This window comes from Labrus mixtus, chromosome 23 (assembly GCF_963584025.1).
Source record: "Labrus mixtus chromosome 23, fLabMix1.1, whole genome shotgun sequence".
Classification (NCBI taxonomy): domain Eukaryota; kingdom Metazoa; phylum Chordata; class Actinopteri; order Labriformes; family Labridae; genus Labrus; species Labrus mixtus.
In genome coordinates, this window is record NC_083634.1 from 6559946 (window position 1) to 6576662 (window position 16717).

The window sequence follows — 16717 nt, forward strand, 5'->3', positions numbered from 1 at the left end:
GGTTGCGGCTTTCTGATCTGTGACTCAGGATGTTGAGCCGTGTTTTTATGTCTGTGGTGAGGTGTTGTTAAAGATGTTTCAAACTTAATCAAATGATGCTGTTACAGATCTCAGTCGTGTAAACGTTGCCCTTGATGTCTGGAGGAGCGGGGGAAGAGAGAGCGTCTCTCTGAGGTGAAGCTGCTCTCGGTTTCACTCCTCAGATTCTGGTGCAGGGGCGTGCAGGAAGTATAGGGGCGGCGAGGCGTCACACTCAAAGAGGAGAACTAAATGCAGAGAGTGATGCACTCTGGGACAGACGGCGTCTGTAGGTGGTTCAGGTCATCATGCAGGTTAGAGTCAAAGAGAACAAGTGGGTGGCCGTCGGAGAATAAGCTGCATGTGATTTCAAAGTGCCTGCTGCAGGAGAATCTGATGTTTTAACACGCTTTACATGCAAATAGCAGTTTTTATTATTTTGGGGACATTTGGAGACGTGGCAGCCCGACGACAAACAGATCAAAAGAAAAAGAGGAACGCCAGCTTGGCTAATTATATCTGCTTCCTCTCTGCTCCTGGCTCCGCTCCTGCTGAGATGAAAAGGGACGTTTTTATAAACTCGAGCATCAACCAGTTGGACGAGAAAGTCTGCAGAGCTGAGACTTCACAACAGACTCCCCCGAGTCCAAGAATGTGTGGCTGTGCAGCTGTCAGGCAGCCAGCCTCCCACAAGACCTGGAACAACCCCGAGCCTGCAGTCCGAATCAGACACAAGATCTGTTGCTCGGCTTTGGAATGAAGTGTTCCTGCGTCTCTTTTAGGGTCATTGGAGACATGAGGCTTTCGATCTGACAGGAAACCAAAGCGTCTCAGGCGGTGCATTCACATGTTTGAGACGGTGCTCCAGAAAAAACGTGTTTTCTGTTGAACTGAGCACATTTATTTTCCTCCTATTTCGCCTGCTTGATTCATTTATTTTTCCTGCTACCTGTTAATGGCTCAGTAAACTGTTGGTTGGTGAAAGTGCCAACTGTGACGAGACGGCAGCCACAATGTCACCGTTTTATCGTCTGTCTGACTAACCAAAGTGAGGTTAATTGTCCGTGGATCATATCCAACAATGAGGGGATAACTAACTGATGCTAAGAAAGGAGCCACATGCAGCACATTAAACACAAAAACATTTAAATGCCTTGAACAGAGTCCCAACACAAAGCCAAAACAATGAACCTTGTCAACAGATCTCATGTCTCTCAACATTCCCTTTTTACTTGAATGTATTTCTGGTATGTATAAAAGTTTCTGCACCACAGGTTTGCCCTCAGGTGTTTATCTGAGGCGATAAGAAGAGTTTAGAGTCTCTTGTCTGCTATGTTTGAAATGCATTCATGCACCATCGCCGGTCAGATCTTCTGCAGACTTATTGTTTTTGTGCAGGAATGTCAGATCCAGCACCTTCCCTGGAAACACACTTTCAGACGAACAGGACACTCAAAATGCCAAACAGTGTGAGTCATTCACCCTGATTCTGTTGTCGTGTTCACACCGTGGTTGTATGGACCGATGCAGGCTGAGTATTAACCAGAATTCCAGTTCATTGGATGCGGATCAAATTCCTGCTTCCCATGAGCTGTTGCCAAATAGCGATGAGTCACCCGCAGTGTTGGCCCGTAACTGAAAAATGAAAACAAGAAAAGCAGACGTTCAGAGGAGAGGGCGGGAAAACACTCGAGCATGCACATACGTGTGTGTGTGTGTGTGTGTGTGTGTGTGTGTGTGTGTGTGTGTGTGTGTGTGTGTGTGTGTGTGTGTGTGTGTGTGTGTGTGTGTGTGTGTGTGTGTGTGTGTGTGTGTGTGTGTGTGTGTGTGTGTGTGTGTGTGTGTGTGTGTGTGTGTGTGTGTGTGTGTGTGTGTGTGTGTGTGTGTGTGTGTGTGCGCTCTATTGTGTGAAATTTTGTTTGTTTATGTGGATTTGAGAATAATCTGGATTTAACCAGAACTGAGCTTCCTGCAGTGATCCAAACTTTAAATTCATTTTGTCAAGTTTATTTTTGGTTTGTGGTAACAAATGATGATTTCATGCAGGAGCAGATTGCATTGAACGTGTTGAATCTGACCTGCAGAAGTTACGTTCCAAACGAGTTTGTGACGCCTGCAGCTCGGACTACAGGACTTTTTAAAAACGATCAGGCACAAGAGAAGAATCTTTCTTTGTAGCTTTTTATGCCTTTATTTGAAAGACTGGACAGTAGATAAAGTCAGAAATCAGAGGGAGAGAGAAAGAGAAGGGGGGAGGGGGGGCAGCAGCCTCCGGTCTTGAAAAATTAAATCAATGTGGAAGTGCAAAATCCTGCAGTTCGTCGAGTGTCCACTAGAGGATGGCTGCAGGAACACCACACATGACAGGCGCAAAAGCCGTTTTTACAGCAGAAATAAACATGTTTACAGCCTGGTACAAAAAAAATAGGTCTGATTTATTATTGTCATCATGGTCACACACTTTACGGGGGGTGTTTTTTTTTTTTTAAACGGCTCTGTTTTGATTTTGAAAAGGATACGTGTTATCCATAGTTAGGTGTGTAGCTGACCTGATTGACAGGCGGGCGCGGTGTAACGGGTTCATCAGGAGGTTTAAAACCCGCCTCAGCTCCAGCTCTCAGACTGTCGTTAGATCGACTGAAAGTTAGACTGAGACAGCATTTCCAACATGGCGGCTGCTGCTGATGAGCCTCTGGAGCCCCCTGCAGGAACGGATGGGTGACGTCACTCGGGCTACGTCCTTTTATATTTACAGTCTGTGGGAACGACACGCGGGAGAGGAGCCGAAAGAGTACAGCCTCCACACATGGAACATTAACGAACCACTAGGTCATCATCTCCCCATTCTGTTAGCCTGTTAATGCCATTTTCCTGTATGTCTTAGCATCAAGCTAACAAACTAAGCTATACATCCTGGTTCTGGCACTTGACCTTGTTCAAGAATGAACGGGCCTGTGTTGCACTTTTACAGCGGTCCTTAGCGGTGCCCGCGGTGGCAGGTGTGCGTGACACACATTCAGCTCATCGAGCTCTTTGACTCCGAGCCATTCAGGTTGAGAGCGACAGAAAAAAACCAAAGCAATGTGCCAGAGAATGATGCATGCACTTTTGGAGACAGCCTCAGGTGGACACTCTGGGAACTGCAGTTTTTGACATTTCTTTGTCGGCTTCATTTCTGCCCTTGCTTTTTCTTTTAATAATCTGTAGTGACTTGAACATGAAATTCAGAGTGCTTAGACTACAGCAGCAGCAGCAGCAGCACACACACACACACACACACACACACACACACACACACACACACAAACAGTCTGCTGAGGAGCACAGTAGTCCGAAGGAGTCATATTTTTAGTCTGCTGTATATTAAAATGACTGCTGGTCACTGAGAGCATCCTGGCGTGCACTTTGACAGAACAGATATAAATAGATGTGACAGATGGTGAAGAAGCACTCAAACAATCTGATTTCATTTAGTGTCGAACGTTAGCTCCCCGTTAGTGCCACTGCTGCTCCCATCAAAACCAGACGATAAAACACTTGATTCATCCAGTTTATGTGTAAAGGCAGCCCTCTAAGTGCAGCGACCCGCTGCCAACACAAACTCTGTCACAGCAGCAGCAGCAGAGGGTGTGGTGGCTCCAAACTGACAGCCGCACTCTAAATAAATACAACGTGAGTTCAGAGACTAAAAAAAGAGTTTAATGTGCCCAGAAACATTTCTAACATGCTTTATATCCACTGAAACACCACCGTGCTTTGGACTTGGTATATGTGTGAGCAGACTTTTCAGACAGACTGAGGCCGGTTGAGGACAGTTAAATTAGTTTCTTCCTTCAGGGAGAATTCATCAGTAAAAGGCCTCTTTATTGGAAGAGCAGCTTCCTGTTTTGGGAACATTCCTGCAGAGGACTGAGCAGATGGAGACCGTGTGATGTCCAGATATTTACAGCTGCTCACACTGAGTCTGATGGTATAAAATGTCCGTGTTACATCACGACTGTGAATCTGAACGAGCGGCCATTTACTGATAAACATCATCTCAGAGGACTCATGCTACGAAAGTTTCAGATGCACTCAAACCACAGCGGATGAGTGCAATCATGCTACAATGTCCCCGAAGGTCCACCAGCATAAACAAACAGCAGTGTGAGAAATGTTTCAATTCATAAACTCGTGCAAAAGTCCAAAACGAATGTTGAGAAGTGAAAATAAAAACGGTGCTACAAAAAGGCAAAAACACATATTAATGTCTCTGCAGAAGAAACAAGCTTCAGATCCAGTCGTCACATCAGAAGTTCTTTGGGCCGCTTAAGAAGAGGGACGCCTTGCATCCACCAGCTACCCATCGGCGTCAGCTCCTCGCTGTCAGCTGACTCTGTCGGTGCTCTGGCCTCAGGGCTGCTTGTGATCCTCTCTCACAGAGACCACCATCATGGAGCCATGACCACAGATATGACCACGATTGTTCATCTTTCATCTGAGAAGGCCTGAAATTGTTCCGTCCGTACCCGGCTTATAATATAATGAAATGTCACCTCCTGCAGTGTTGATGCTGTAGCAGCTCCTCTCTGCAGTCACAGTCTGACTCTGCAGCTCGTCCTTGACATGTGACAAGGTTTTTTTTTTGGGGGGGGGGGGGGGGGGGGGGGTGTGTGTGTGTGTGTGTTGTTGTCCTGTGTGTGTGTGTGTGTGTGTGTGTGTGTGTGTGTGTGTGTGTGTGTGTGTGTGTGTGTGTGTTGGCAGTAACACAGTAAACAGTGTTTATCTCTGTATTGTGTGTTTATCACAAACCTTCAACAGTCCGTAACGCCGGCGCCTCACATCTTCAGATCTTCTGTGGAGGACAAACTCATGTTGAACTTCTCGTAGCTTTGATATAAAGACGCATAGAGCACTCTGCTGCTTCGTCGTCGTTTCAGAAACTATTTTCTGTGTATCTTAAACTGAGTCAGTAAAACTAATAGTACTAATAAAGATACCTTGAGCCTTGAGCGTTGATCCTTGAACCTTGAACAGAGACGTTCGGAAACCAAGACGTCTCACTCCTTAGCGGCTTTTATCACAAGCTTAGAGAGAAAACTGAGATTTATTTAAAGCACATCTGGATGTTTTCTTGATGCACCCTGCATACAGAGAAAAGTGAAAGATATAAAATGAGGTTATGAGCGGGTTAAGGCTTCAGTCTCTGCTACACTCACAGGCAACTGCACCATAAATCCAACACAGGATCGTAAACATGATCAGCCCTTGCGGACAAATGAAGCATCAAAACACCAACAAACACAAACGTGCACTCTCCTCCACCGCAGCAGCAGCTGGGTTGAATTCTCTGCGGCTGCAGCTCGTCGTGAGCCAAACACAGAGAAAACACGAGAACATGCTACACTCTGCAGACAGTAATGTGTCCATCAATCTCTGTCAGGCTGCTGGAGCTGGAGAGAGAAACTTGTTTATTTGCTAACGATGTGGCTCTTTGATTCTCCTCTCTGACTGATGGAGTCTGCGGACTGAGAGCCAGCTCTGTGCATGTGTTTCTGCTTTTCTGCCCACATTTCAGCCTCACAAAAGGAGAACTGGAATGTTTTAATTGTTTATCAGGAGGTAGTGTTTAGTGTGGAGGAGTCAGGACGCCTGTTAAAGTCTGCAGCGTCTCTGTGCTGACGTCTGCACAGACAGGAAGGAGGAGAGTTTAAGAGCAAGGCCTCACAGAGATCCTGGCTTAGCAGGTAGGTTTGTGTTTCCAACATGACTCTGGGATTTCACTCTGTGGGATTTCACTCTGTGGGATTTCACTCTGTAGGATTTCACTCTGCAGGATTTCACTCTGCAGGATTTCACTCTGCAGGATTTCACTCTGCAGGATTTCACTCTGCAGGATTTCACTCTGTAGGATTTCACTCTGCAGGATTTCACTCTGCAGGATTTCACTCTGCAGGATTTCTGTCCTTCAAATGAAGACTCAGACATGTTTGGTGATGTGAGGAGTAGAGAGCACCATCATACCTGTGGAGTAAATATGAAGCTACAGGCAGCGGTTAGCGTAGGGTTGGACAACGAGAAGAAAACAAAATGCACATTACGTAACCTTGTTTAAATCTAACAAAAAAGAAAACTATAACAGACTGAGCCTTCTTTCTTTTTGCAACACAACATTTAGACATTCATCATGTCCTCATGTTGTCTGCTCACTCATGAAGTCATTGCATGATGTAAAGTTGTGTAAAAAGTGGTGAAAATGCTTGTGCGTTAATGCACAACACGAGCATGTGTTCCAGGACAAATGAACATGTGTACATTTTTGGGATATTAAGGTTTTAAAGACACTTCAAGAAATGAAATCACAAAATGAGTTAGTGCAGGCAGGCCACAGAGTCATGCTCTATCATGCCAGAGTTTGCGTCAGCTGATCTCACGCAAGCCTCACCAGCTGATGGCCATCTGATTTGCTCAAAGTGTCCTATTGGCCACAGAGTTCTTATGCCGCCTTATTTAAACTACAACGACAGCATCTTGTGCTGTCGTTGACGGGATGAGCCGTGTTATCTTTTCAGACCGAGCTGGATCACGGCGTCTGCAGGTAAAAAACGTCAGATTGGTTGTGTGTGGCTAACGTTAGCAGTGCTAACACCACCAGCCTTCAGTCAGGCAGGTTAACATCCACATGCCTGTGCTGAATGTGGTTACATGTCAGTTAACCTGCCCTGCTCTTATGAGACACCATTGGTCCACTGGACCATAGAGCAGGGAGAGCAGGTCCATTAACCAGAGCTACAGCCCCGTCTAGTGGTGGATGGCTGCTTTACAGCGTAGACACACAACATTTAAAGTTGATCTATTGTGCTGGAACCTCATTTTAAAACTCTCATATAGAGTTATGATGCTGGATGCCCAAACTAAACTTGGTCAAAGCTTCAGATCATGATGTAAACATATGTTGGAGTAATCCCAGGATGAGTCTGCAGAGGGTGCTAAACGCCATAGTTCCCGATATGAAAACAAGAATTTCACCAGACGGCTTCAAGCCTCTACGTAAACCACTGAAACCTCTTACATAGACTCTCTTCTCCCAGACCTGGAGAGTAGCCCTCCCCTGGCAGCCCTGCAGCGTTCTGTTCTCCCCAGGAAGGCTTCCAGAGAGCTGGCCAATCAGAAGAGAGTGGACACATGGGGAGGGGGGCCTTAAAGAGACAGCAGCTGAAAGAGGCTGAAATGAGGGTTTTTACTGACTCCAGTATCAGATCAATAAGATCATATAAAGCTGCTCTAAAGGTTTCAGACTGACGACATGAGAGGAGAACATGAGGACGATATGGGAGCTTTAACTGGCATCGTGGGCTTCGTAGATAAAGTGATTCTGGCGCGACTTGTGAGGGTGATGACATTCAATCGTTTAGTCATCTTATTGCACACATCCCTATGAGGGACTTTGGATTTCTGACATTAAAGTTTGCAGATTGAGTCCCTCGTACAAAGCATTCAGTGTGCAGAGACTACCATCCCATTCACGGGGTTAAAACAACAATCCTCTTCAGCCACAGCTCCGATCAGCTTTCCTTTCATTATATTTCTGTTGTTTTAGGTTGTTACTTTGACGTCATTGTGCAGAAATTCCTCCATAATCTTTCAGCAAATTGTAATAAGTGCGAGAAAAGTCGACTTCTGCACCTCCCCTTTGCTTTGGTAAATCCTAGTCCTTTCAGAGGGAAGGAGTTCCTACAAAATACCGCCGCACATCCCATCAGGAGGGGAAAGTGAAAGCCCGAGTGAATGATGGAAAATCCTGCAGGAAAAAAAGTTTCTCTTCCAGCGTTTTCATCGATCACTCACGCTGCAAGGAAACCAAAGAGAGAGTTTGAGAAGAAGCACGAACAAGCAGGTGAACATTTTGTACATTTTGAGAGTGTGTGTTTGTGTGTGTGTGTGTGTGTGTGTGTGTGTGTGTGTGTGTGTGTGTGTGTGTGTGTGTGTGTGTGTGTGTGTGTGTGTGTGTGTGTGTGTGTGTGTGTGTGTGTGTGTGTGTGTGTGTGTGTGTGTGTGTGTGTGTGTGTGTGTGTGTGTGTGTGTGTGTGTGTGTGTGTGTGTGTGTGTGTGTGTGTGTGTGTGTGTGTGTGTGTGTTTCAGTGGAAATTCCCAACGAGCTGCTTCAACAGTCACTTCCTTCTTCCTGCTCTTTGGCCACTGGCCGACGTCTCTGTGCAGATTTGAATCTGAATCAAATCTGTAGAAACATCAGACGGGAGAGAGAGACAGAAAGAGAGAGAGACAGAAAGAGAGAGAGACTTAGAGAGAAAGAGAGGTGATCACTCTGATATTGAACATGTGATTTAGGACTCGTCCTCACAGGTTACTCCTACACTTTCCTGTGAAAAGGGGTCAACTGGTTGACAAACTTCTCTCAAATATTTCAGTTGAACTGATTCAAGTTAAGGTCAGGTTATGTGACAAGAGGAGGATGTACGCCTTTAAAAACAGGAGATCTAACGTGAGATCAGCAGAGGAAACCGGTTCAAAGTCGTGTTATCGTCGAGCCTGAGTGACCTGCCTGAGTGGTGGAGGAACTTTTTTCATCCTCTTCACTTCTGGATCGTCTCCAGACGTTTTGCAACACTGGAGCGCTGATGATGAAACTTGAGTTCCAGTCAAAGTGTTACACAGAAGGAAAATGTCTTTAAAAGCCACAGTGAATCATAATCGTCATCTGCCAAAACCTCCTGCAGGCCTCAGGGTGTTTTTACATCATTCAGCTGGCAGAGAGAGACACTGAGGGCAGAAAAACACAGCACACGTTTTCATTCATCACCATAGAGATAAACTGTAGATACCAGGGTTTAAATAGGGCGACCACATGTACCAATCCAAAGACCTGTGACCTGCAGTGATCACAAAGATTGGTCGGTAAAGGCTTCCATCTGAGCAGCTCCTTTGCTTCACTGAACCAGATCGTAACAGTTCTACTTCCTGTCTGTACCCACTGTTTGTGCTCGCTTGTTTTAAAACGGCTCCGTAAGTCGGCATTTCCACCGTGTGCGACTGAAAATGAACACTTGCATCCATCCATTATCTATACTGCTCTTCCCTTTCTGGGTCGAGTGAGGCTGGAGCCGATCCCAGCGGTCATTCGGAGAGAGTCACATGTGGGAGACTTGGATGATGCAGCTGCGCGTCTTGGCTCATCCCGATCAGGACAAATGTCTGATAACAACGCGGAGGATGAACAATGTGAAGAGTTTAATGGCTGATAAAGACTTTGTTGAGGAAGTTAAAGGAAACATGATGAAGTTCAGTGTTTGGATGACTTTAAAGCTGTGCATGCCTCCTATGCTGAAACGTTGGATGAAGAAAAAAGAAAAGATGACAAATGGACAATGGTATAATAACTTTCCTTTCAAAAGTGTCAAAATGGATTGCTGATGCAGAAACCCCCAGCACTGTTAGCTCAGCTGAAGCCTCATCTAGCGCTCTTAGGTTAGCTGCAGCTGAGGAGGCTGATGGTTGCCGTGGGATCTTGAGATGTTTGATCCCTGATTGCTCCGATGGGCGTTGGACTCTCTGTTAGCATGCCTTTGATTTCAGACGTGTAAAGATAATATTTGCACCTTTTTATGTCGTCTCTTTGGGTAACTGATTTGTTTGGCTGGTAAAATATGACCTCACCTTTGTTTGCTTTCATTGCAGTTTTTTTACCGTTACCAAAATGAGTGTTTATGTTGCACGTTATTATGAACTTGTTCAGAAAAGGCAAACACTAAGAATGGCATTATTTTTTATGAAGCACATTTCATTACTGGTGAGCTGAACCTGCTTTTACATCAAGGTTAAAAACAACATGAAGAAGATACAGAAATCAAACCAATAAAGTCAGACACACCGCAAAGTTTGTTCAAGAGAGAAGGACAACAGTAACTAAAGGCCCCGCCCTCCTGACTATGATATAAGTCTAGATACGACTAACAGACCTCGACCTGAGGACCTGAGGGGTCCAGGTCGTGTCATAGTCAGAAATATACTTCAAACTTTATGGACTGAGAAAGGATTTTTAAAGTGATTCTGTACGGGGAGCCAGTGTGTGTGTTCAGATGTTCCTGTACGGGTCAGGACTCTGGCTGCTGGACTCTGAATGAGTTGAAGTCGTCCTGCAGACTGTTTGGATGATCCTGCACACAGAGCCTCACAGTAAACTAACCTTTAAATGAATGCATGGACTCATCTCTCGGCGTCAGTTTGGGGATATGAAGGATCGTATATCAGAAGTAGGGAGGCCTTGAACAAAGGATGCACAACCTGGGACGAGGCATTTTGCAATATTTCAAAGATAGTACTGAAAATTATGTTTACATCACATTTTGTATTTACACTAAAACAAAGATTAAATTACAGCAATGTTGTGTTTCTAACATCTGGAGAACGAGAGAGATTATTAGCATCAGCACTTTATTTACCAGTGTTGTTCTAGTCCGCAGGTCACACCTCCACATTCACACACTGATGGTAGAGGCTGCTGTGTAAAGAGTCCATCAGTATTAACTCATCCATTCATACACATTCACACACCATAGACGAAGCAGTGGGAGCAACTTGGGGTTAAGTGTCTTGCCAAAGGACATATCGGACATGTGGCTGCAAGAGCTGGGGATCGAACCCCCAACCGTCCTGTTGAGAGACGACCGACTCTACCGCTGAGCCACGCCTGGTGGCTTCTCTTTTTCAGCAGAGAGCATTGGAGTTTTAAGATTTGTCTGAATATTAGAGCTTGAACTTTATTTATCAGATTTGTTCCCAATAGAAAAAGACGAGTAAACAAGGAGAGTAAACAAAGCCCGTCCAGAGGATGAAAACTGTTGGAGGATATTTAAGCACTTTATCGTGTCAGGTGGTGATTTGAGAGTCTGGGAGTCTTTATAGGATTTGTGCAGAGAGGACCTCTTACCTACTTATTACAGCGCAGGCGAAACATTTCCTCAAAACTTCACAGTCAGTTTAAACTCCAGCTTTGTTGGACTGCAGAGAAAAAAATAACACGTAAAACGGCCGAGAGAGAACAAAGGAATCACAAAAAACAGCTGGGAGGAGGAAGAGGAGAGCAGGAAAATGTCCTGCTGACGCTGGCTGTGCACGCACACACACACAGACACACACACACACACACACACATAGTGACATACACACACACACACACACACATAGTGACATACACATACACACACACACACACACACACACACATAGTGACATACACATACACACACACACACACAGACACACACACACACACATAGTGACATACACATACACACACACACACACACACACACATAGTGACATACACACACACACACACACACAGTGACATACACACACACACACACACAGTGACATACACACACACACACACACACACACACACATAGTGACATACACATACACACACACACACACACATAGTGACATACACACACACACACAGTGACATACACACACACACACACACACACAGTGACATACACACACACACACACATAGTGACATACACACACACACACACACACACACACACACACACACATAGTGACATACACACACACATACACACACACACAGTAACACACACACACACACACACACACACACAGTAACACACACACACACACACACACACACACATAGTAACACACACACACACACACACAGTATCACACACACACAGTATCACACACACACAGACACACCCACACACACAGTAACACACACACACACACACAGTATCACACACACACAGTAACACACACACACACACACACACACAGTAACACACACACACACAGTATCACACACACACACACACACACAGACACACACACACACACACACACACACACACACAGTAACACAGACACACTCTGTCTGGAACAGAACCAGCTCCGCCTACACGTGAAGAACTGTCTCTGCTCACAGTCGAGTCTTTGGGGGTCTGGACTCGTTTCAGTACAATGCTCCAAACATCTGTTAACACACATGAACTCTCTCCCTTAACTTGTCATTTCTGAATTCTTAACCCTCGTCTGTTCCTCTCTCTGTGTAGATGACGCGTCTGCAGACAGCAGCGCAGAGTTTCCCGACCGAGCGTCCATCATGGAGGTCCGTCTGCAGGCTCAGGAGGACGAGATCACACTGCTCAAGTCCTCATTGGCTGACGCCCTTCGGCGAATCCGCCTTCACGATCAGCTGCTGCCAATACTGAAACAGCAGCTCATCGCACGTGAGTTACATGTTCAAATGACCTCCTGCCTCTTCGCTCCGTTTCTGATCGAGAAAGAATCGATCAAAAAAAAAAAAGATACAGTAAAAAGTTATGGAGCAGTGTGGATCAAACAGCGGCTGTTGTCAACAGACTGTTGTCATAGAGATAGGAAGTTGTGCATCTCTTTTCTTCTCAGCACACAGATTCTTCATGCAAGCACTCCCGAGTGCACAGCCAGAACTTTTCTTCCCGTAAACAACACGATGTGGACACAGGCTCTTTGTGTGAAAATAAACTTAAAGGTTACTAAACACTCAATTTGTAATAAACTAAACTCCCCTCCTCGCCTGCAGTGAACCCGGCTGCTGCTCGAGTCCTGAACCAGGTGTGCGGCTCTGAAGGATGTAACAACAGGAAGCTGTCGTCCAGCTCAGCAGGTGATGGGATCAGACTCTCTGCTAACAGGTACTCACCTGCACACTGATGTCTGCCTGTACTATACACTGCTTTGTTAAGATCACTGACTGTATAAAAACATGGACGACGGGTCTCTACCTCCACCTGTTGTACACAAGTGAAGCCAAAATTCCCCTCGAGATAGGAACTGACATATTCAGATTTGGATCCAAAGTCTGTGCAGCTGCAGTTTTGAGGTCCCGCCACCTTCCCCAAACCAAAACACGTGTAATCTTCTGCTTAAAGGTCAAAGGTCGCTCAGGTGGTTTCAGTTGCAGAACTGATTCTTGTGTCGGTTTGAAGCAGACACTCACAGGAAAGTCCTCTCACCGCTCCTCCTCTACTCTGATATTTCGGTGCGCACAGCAACAAAGGATTCGTCAACAGAGCTGTCAATCGTGCTATTTTTTTTAAGCATCAAATAAATAATTAAAATTTAACTTCTCAGAAAAACGAAAAGATTTTTATTTGACGTGTGTTTTGATATTAAAGTTTGACCCTTGTTCCAATAAGTCAACATGGAGGAGGCGGAGCTTATGACCTATACTGCAGCCAGTCAGCAGGGGGATCTAAATATTTTGGCTTCACTTAGGGAGGTGTCATGTTGTCCAACTTTATATGCAGCCGTCTGTTTGTTTCCATATGATGTTTTATTTGGACTTGACGTCTCTCTAGTCACGTGTCAGACTTGGTGAGCCCCCCTAACGGACACATCGGAGGCCCAGAGTCGCTGAAACAAAGTATGGCCACTCAGGATAGATCCACACAGACTGACCCCGCCCCCTTGGCTCAGGAACGCGCCCCTCTGTCCAGGCGTGTTCAGAGCCTTAACCTGGAGGACGCCCTCATTCCTGGAGAGCCGGTACAAGAGGGGACGCGGGCGAAGCTGCACCGTGTGGCAGGCCTGGAGGAGGAGGATGAGGAGCAGGAGGAAGACGAGGAGGGGGGAGGGGAGTTGAGCTGGACGTCGTCGGTGGAGGAGCCAATCCAGCCCACGACGATCAGAGGTCTGCAGAGGGAGGAGTTTCATGACGGGAGCTGCTCCCCCGATGACCCGGGCGGCTCCTCCCCCTCCGTCAGAACCCCTGAGCAGAACCTAACCCCCCGACCTGGACCCCTGTCCCCCATCCAGGAGGGGGAGAAGAAACCGCTGTGTGTGATCAAACCGTCGTCCTCCTTTCCACCGCCAAACTTTAATCATCCTCTCTCTCTCTCTCAGTGATTGCACGGCTGATTAAGATCAAATTTACTGATTTCATGTGTGTGACTGCAAAACCCAGGTGAGACACAAACCTGCAAATCTGCTCAGGTAAAAGACAGACTCAGAGGTCGTGGGAGGCAAATTCCAACAGTGTGAGCAAAAAAAAAATTCTGATAAAAGAGTTTTCACACCTTCAGAAACCTCCTGAAGTGTTGGTGGTGAGCGTCATGTGTGAACACAAACAGCTGAATGTTTCTCTCTTCACCCGGAGTTTCTCCTCCAGCCTCCTCGTGTTTATTCTGCAGAAAGTCAGAGTGATCTGATGTGAGAACGCAGCAGGATATAATCAGGAGAATTCACCTGGAGCGAGTGGGAGGGGGTGGTGACGTTTATTCCCTGTGATCGCTGCACGACCATAGACTGTCTGCACGCCACCTCTACCATCTCCGTGCTCTAATGAACCTGCTGCATTATGTTTCCTGTTCTCCAGTATGTTCTTCTCCACTCTTTAGTTCACATTGAGATTCTGTTCAACTACACGTAGCATTGATAGAAAGACAAATATTCTCATTATAGCGTCGTACAGACACTCCTAGGATTATAGGAGCAGTCCTCCTGAAATTATCCCGTAGTGTCTCAAAGTTTTTACTTAAATTAAATTCTTTATACTTTATCTCAAATACAAATCAACTGTCCTGATCATTTAATACTCAAAATATTGAGTTTCTCATTACTGTCAGATATTTTCACATTAGCAGAGACGGGCCTCTGTCTATTAAATGATTATTAAAGAAGGAAACCAGAGGATGACGATCTGTCGTCGTATTTGCTCCGTCCTCTCTCTCCCCTCTGTGTGTTTGAGCAGTGGGCGAGGGAACATAAAGCCTTTTTTGTTGAACATAATGGAGGCACTCGTGCACACTGAGTGACACATCCAAGATTAACTACACACACACACACACACACACACACACACACACACACACACACAGGTTAGAGCCCAGTGGAAAAAGTGATGTACGGGAAATTAAATGCAGCATAACTCTAGAAAAAACTACGAGCGCGGTTAGTGTTACAGCGTGTTTACACTCGGGCTGAACGAGAAAAGGTCAAAGAGAAACAGTTAGAAACGTCCAAACTGCTCACATCAGAGTTAATCTGCATCAGAAGAACCTGCGGTGTGTCAAAACTGCACAGCAGACTCGCAGGATTAACGTTTTCGGGTTCTTAAAGTCTTTGCAGATGTTTGCAGAGTCGACTGGGATTTGCAGAAACACACAAAGCGTCTTTAACGGACAGTTTTTCCAAAGAACTTCTGCACTAATGGTCCTTCTCTTCAAACAAACAAAGGTTCTGCTGCATGCTGGGATCTGTTCCTCGCTGTGAAATCAAAGAAGCGGAGCTCTGCTGCTTTTGTTTACGCGTGTGTGCGCTCGTGCATGCAGCGCTTCTTTTGTTTCACTTCCTTGTTGTGGCTTGTAAAGAAGTTTGTTCAGTTTTTTTTTGGTTTTTTTTGTTGGTGATGGGGAACTTGTGCTGCTCTGCTCTGACACGCCCCTCCATGGAAAGTGGAGGTACTGGGATGGTTTCATCTCCATGCTCCACATTCGACACTTTATTTAAAGATGAGTGCAGAGATATGGGAGGTGGGGGATGGGGGAGGTTTTAATGCCAGCTGAGTTTCACTTCCCTGATCTGCAGCCAGTGACGTCGTGGATGAACTCCAAAGCTTTTTTATAGCCTTGTTACACTTCCTGTGGTATAACGGCGAGTCGCCAGTAAATGGGGTGTGTCGCAAGAAAAAGTGAAACAATACGAGTTCGATTAAAATTTAAAACATGTTTTTTCTGTTTATTTATCCTCCTTGATTCACTTTAAGACCCTCAGCATGAACACCAAACCTCTCCTGCATGAATCGGCCGTTCAGGATTCAGCTTTTATCTGATTCATTTAAACTTTGGTCCAAATTTTACTGAGGCTATTTATTAAAACTAAAGAGTCTCTAAACTAGGACATCATTACTGATTTATTTATTTGAGTGCGATTCTCCCCGGGGAATCTGAGATGTGTCGGGCCGTGAATCCAGCAGATGGTTCCTGTAAATCTGGACAAAGATGGACGCATTCCTTGGCTGCATGAAGGAGCGTACAGATGTGACAGATGTGTCTGAGCTGCTGGGACTCATTCGGTCATCTTTTGTCTCTGAGATCAAACTCAGACTTTATGAAGTCAAATCAATTTTATTCATAGAGCAGATTTTAAACCGACAGGAGCGGAGCAAAGTGCTGCACATGTAGACGCTGTGAGCACATCGAGTTTTGTAACATCTGCGAGCGTGTCAGGGACGACAGAGTATACCATCTATACCATGTTTCCACTTCTAAACCTCCTCTGATTCACACCATTGATTGATTGACAATATTCAGTTATGCTGCCACAGATCAGACTCAAACCCGGGCCACCCGCTTGGATGACTATAACCGTACATGGGGTGTGACCTCACCACTAGGCCATCAGCTGTGTATTTGGCAATTGCTCTCTCTCTCGCTGCAGCTTTGGGTAAAAAATCTGACTGAAGATCTGCCGGTTGTTTTAAAGCTTCTTTCCTTTTTGATCCGATCATTCTTTAAAGTAACAGAGATTGTCTCGTTTTACATCTCGTGGTTTCTAACAGCTCTGAAATATTGAACATTTTGACAACGTCAGTCTTTGTAGAGTCAGAGTTGATGTAAAGCAGAGACTATTGATGAAACCCTCTAGTGAAACAGATTTCTGTTGATGCATGTTTCCGTGTGTTCATGCAT

At 45.5% G+C, this 16717-nt stretch overlaps 1 protein-coding gene and 1 long non-coding RNA gene across 3 annotated transcripts in view; one reads left to right on the top strand and one right to left on the bottom strand.

The window, feature by feature from the left end:
• The window catches only part of eml3 (EMAP like 3), a 41509-nt gene that overhangs the window by 4333 nt on the left and 20459 nt on the right, over positions 1-16717 (top strand). The window contains exons 2-4 of one of the 2 annotated variants that reach the window (XM_061031427.1): positions 12098-12274; positions 12610-12721; positions 13388-13864. In XM_061031427.1, the coding sequence (XP_060887410.1) occupies positions 12098-12274; positions 12610-12721; positions 13388-13864 (766 nt within the window). The remainder of the gene's footprint in view (positions 1-12097; positions 12275-12609; positions 12722-13387; positions 13865-16717) is intronic. The other variant, XM_061031428.1, reaches the window with a different exon arrangement.
• LOC132958522 (uncharacterized) lies at positions 1276-4955 on the bottom strand. Its single transcript, XR_009666793.1, has 3 exons — positions 4810-4955; positions 1501-1653; positions 1276-1439 (listed from the first exon to the last, which is right to left on the bottom strand). It is a non-coding gene; the product is annotated as an uncharacterized LOC132958522 (long non-coding RNA).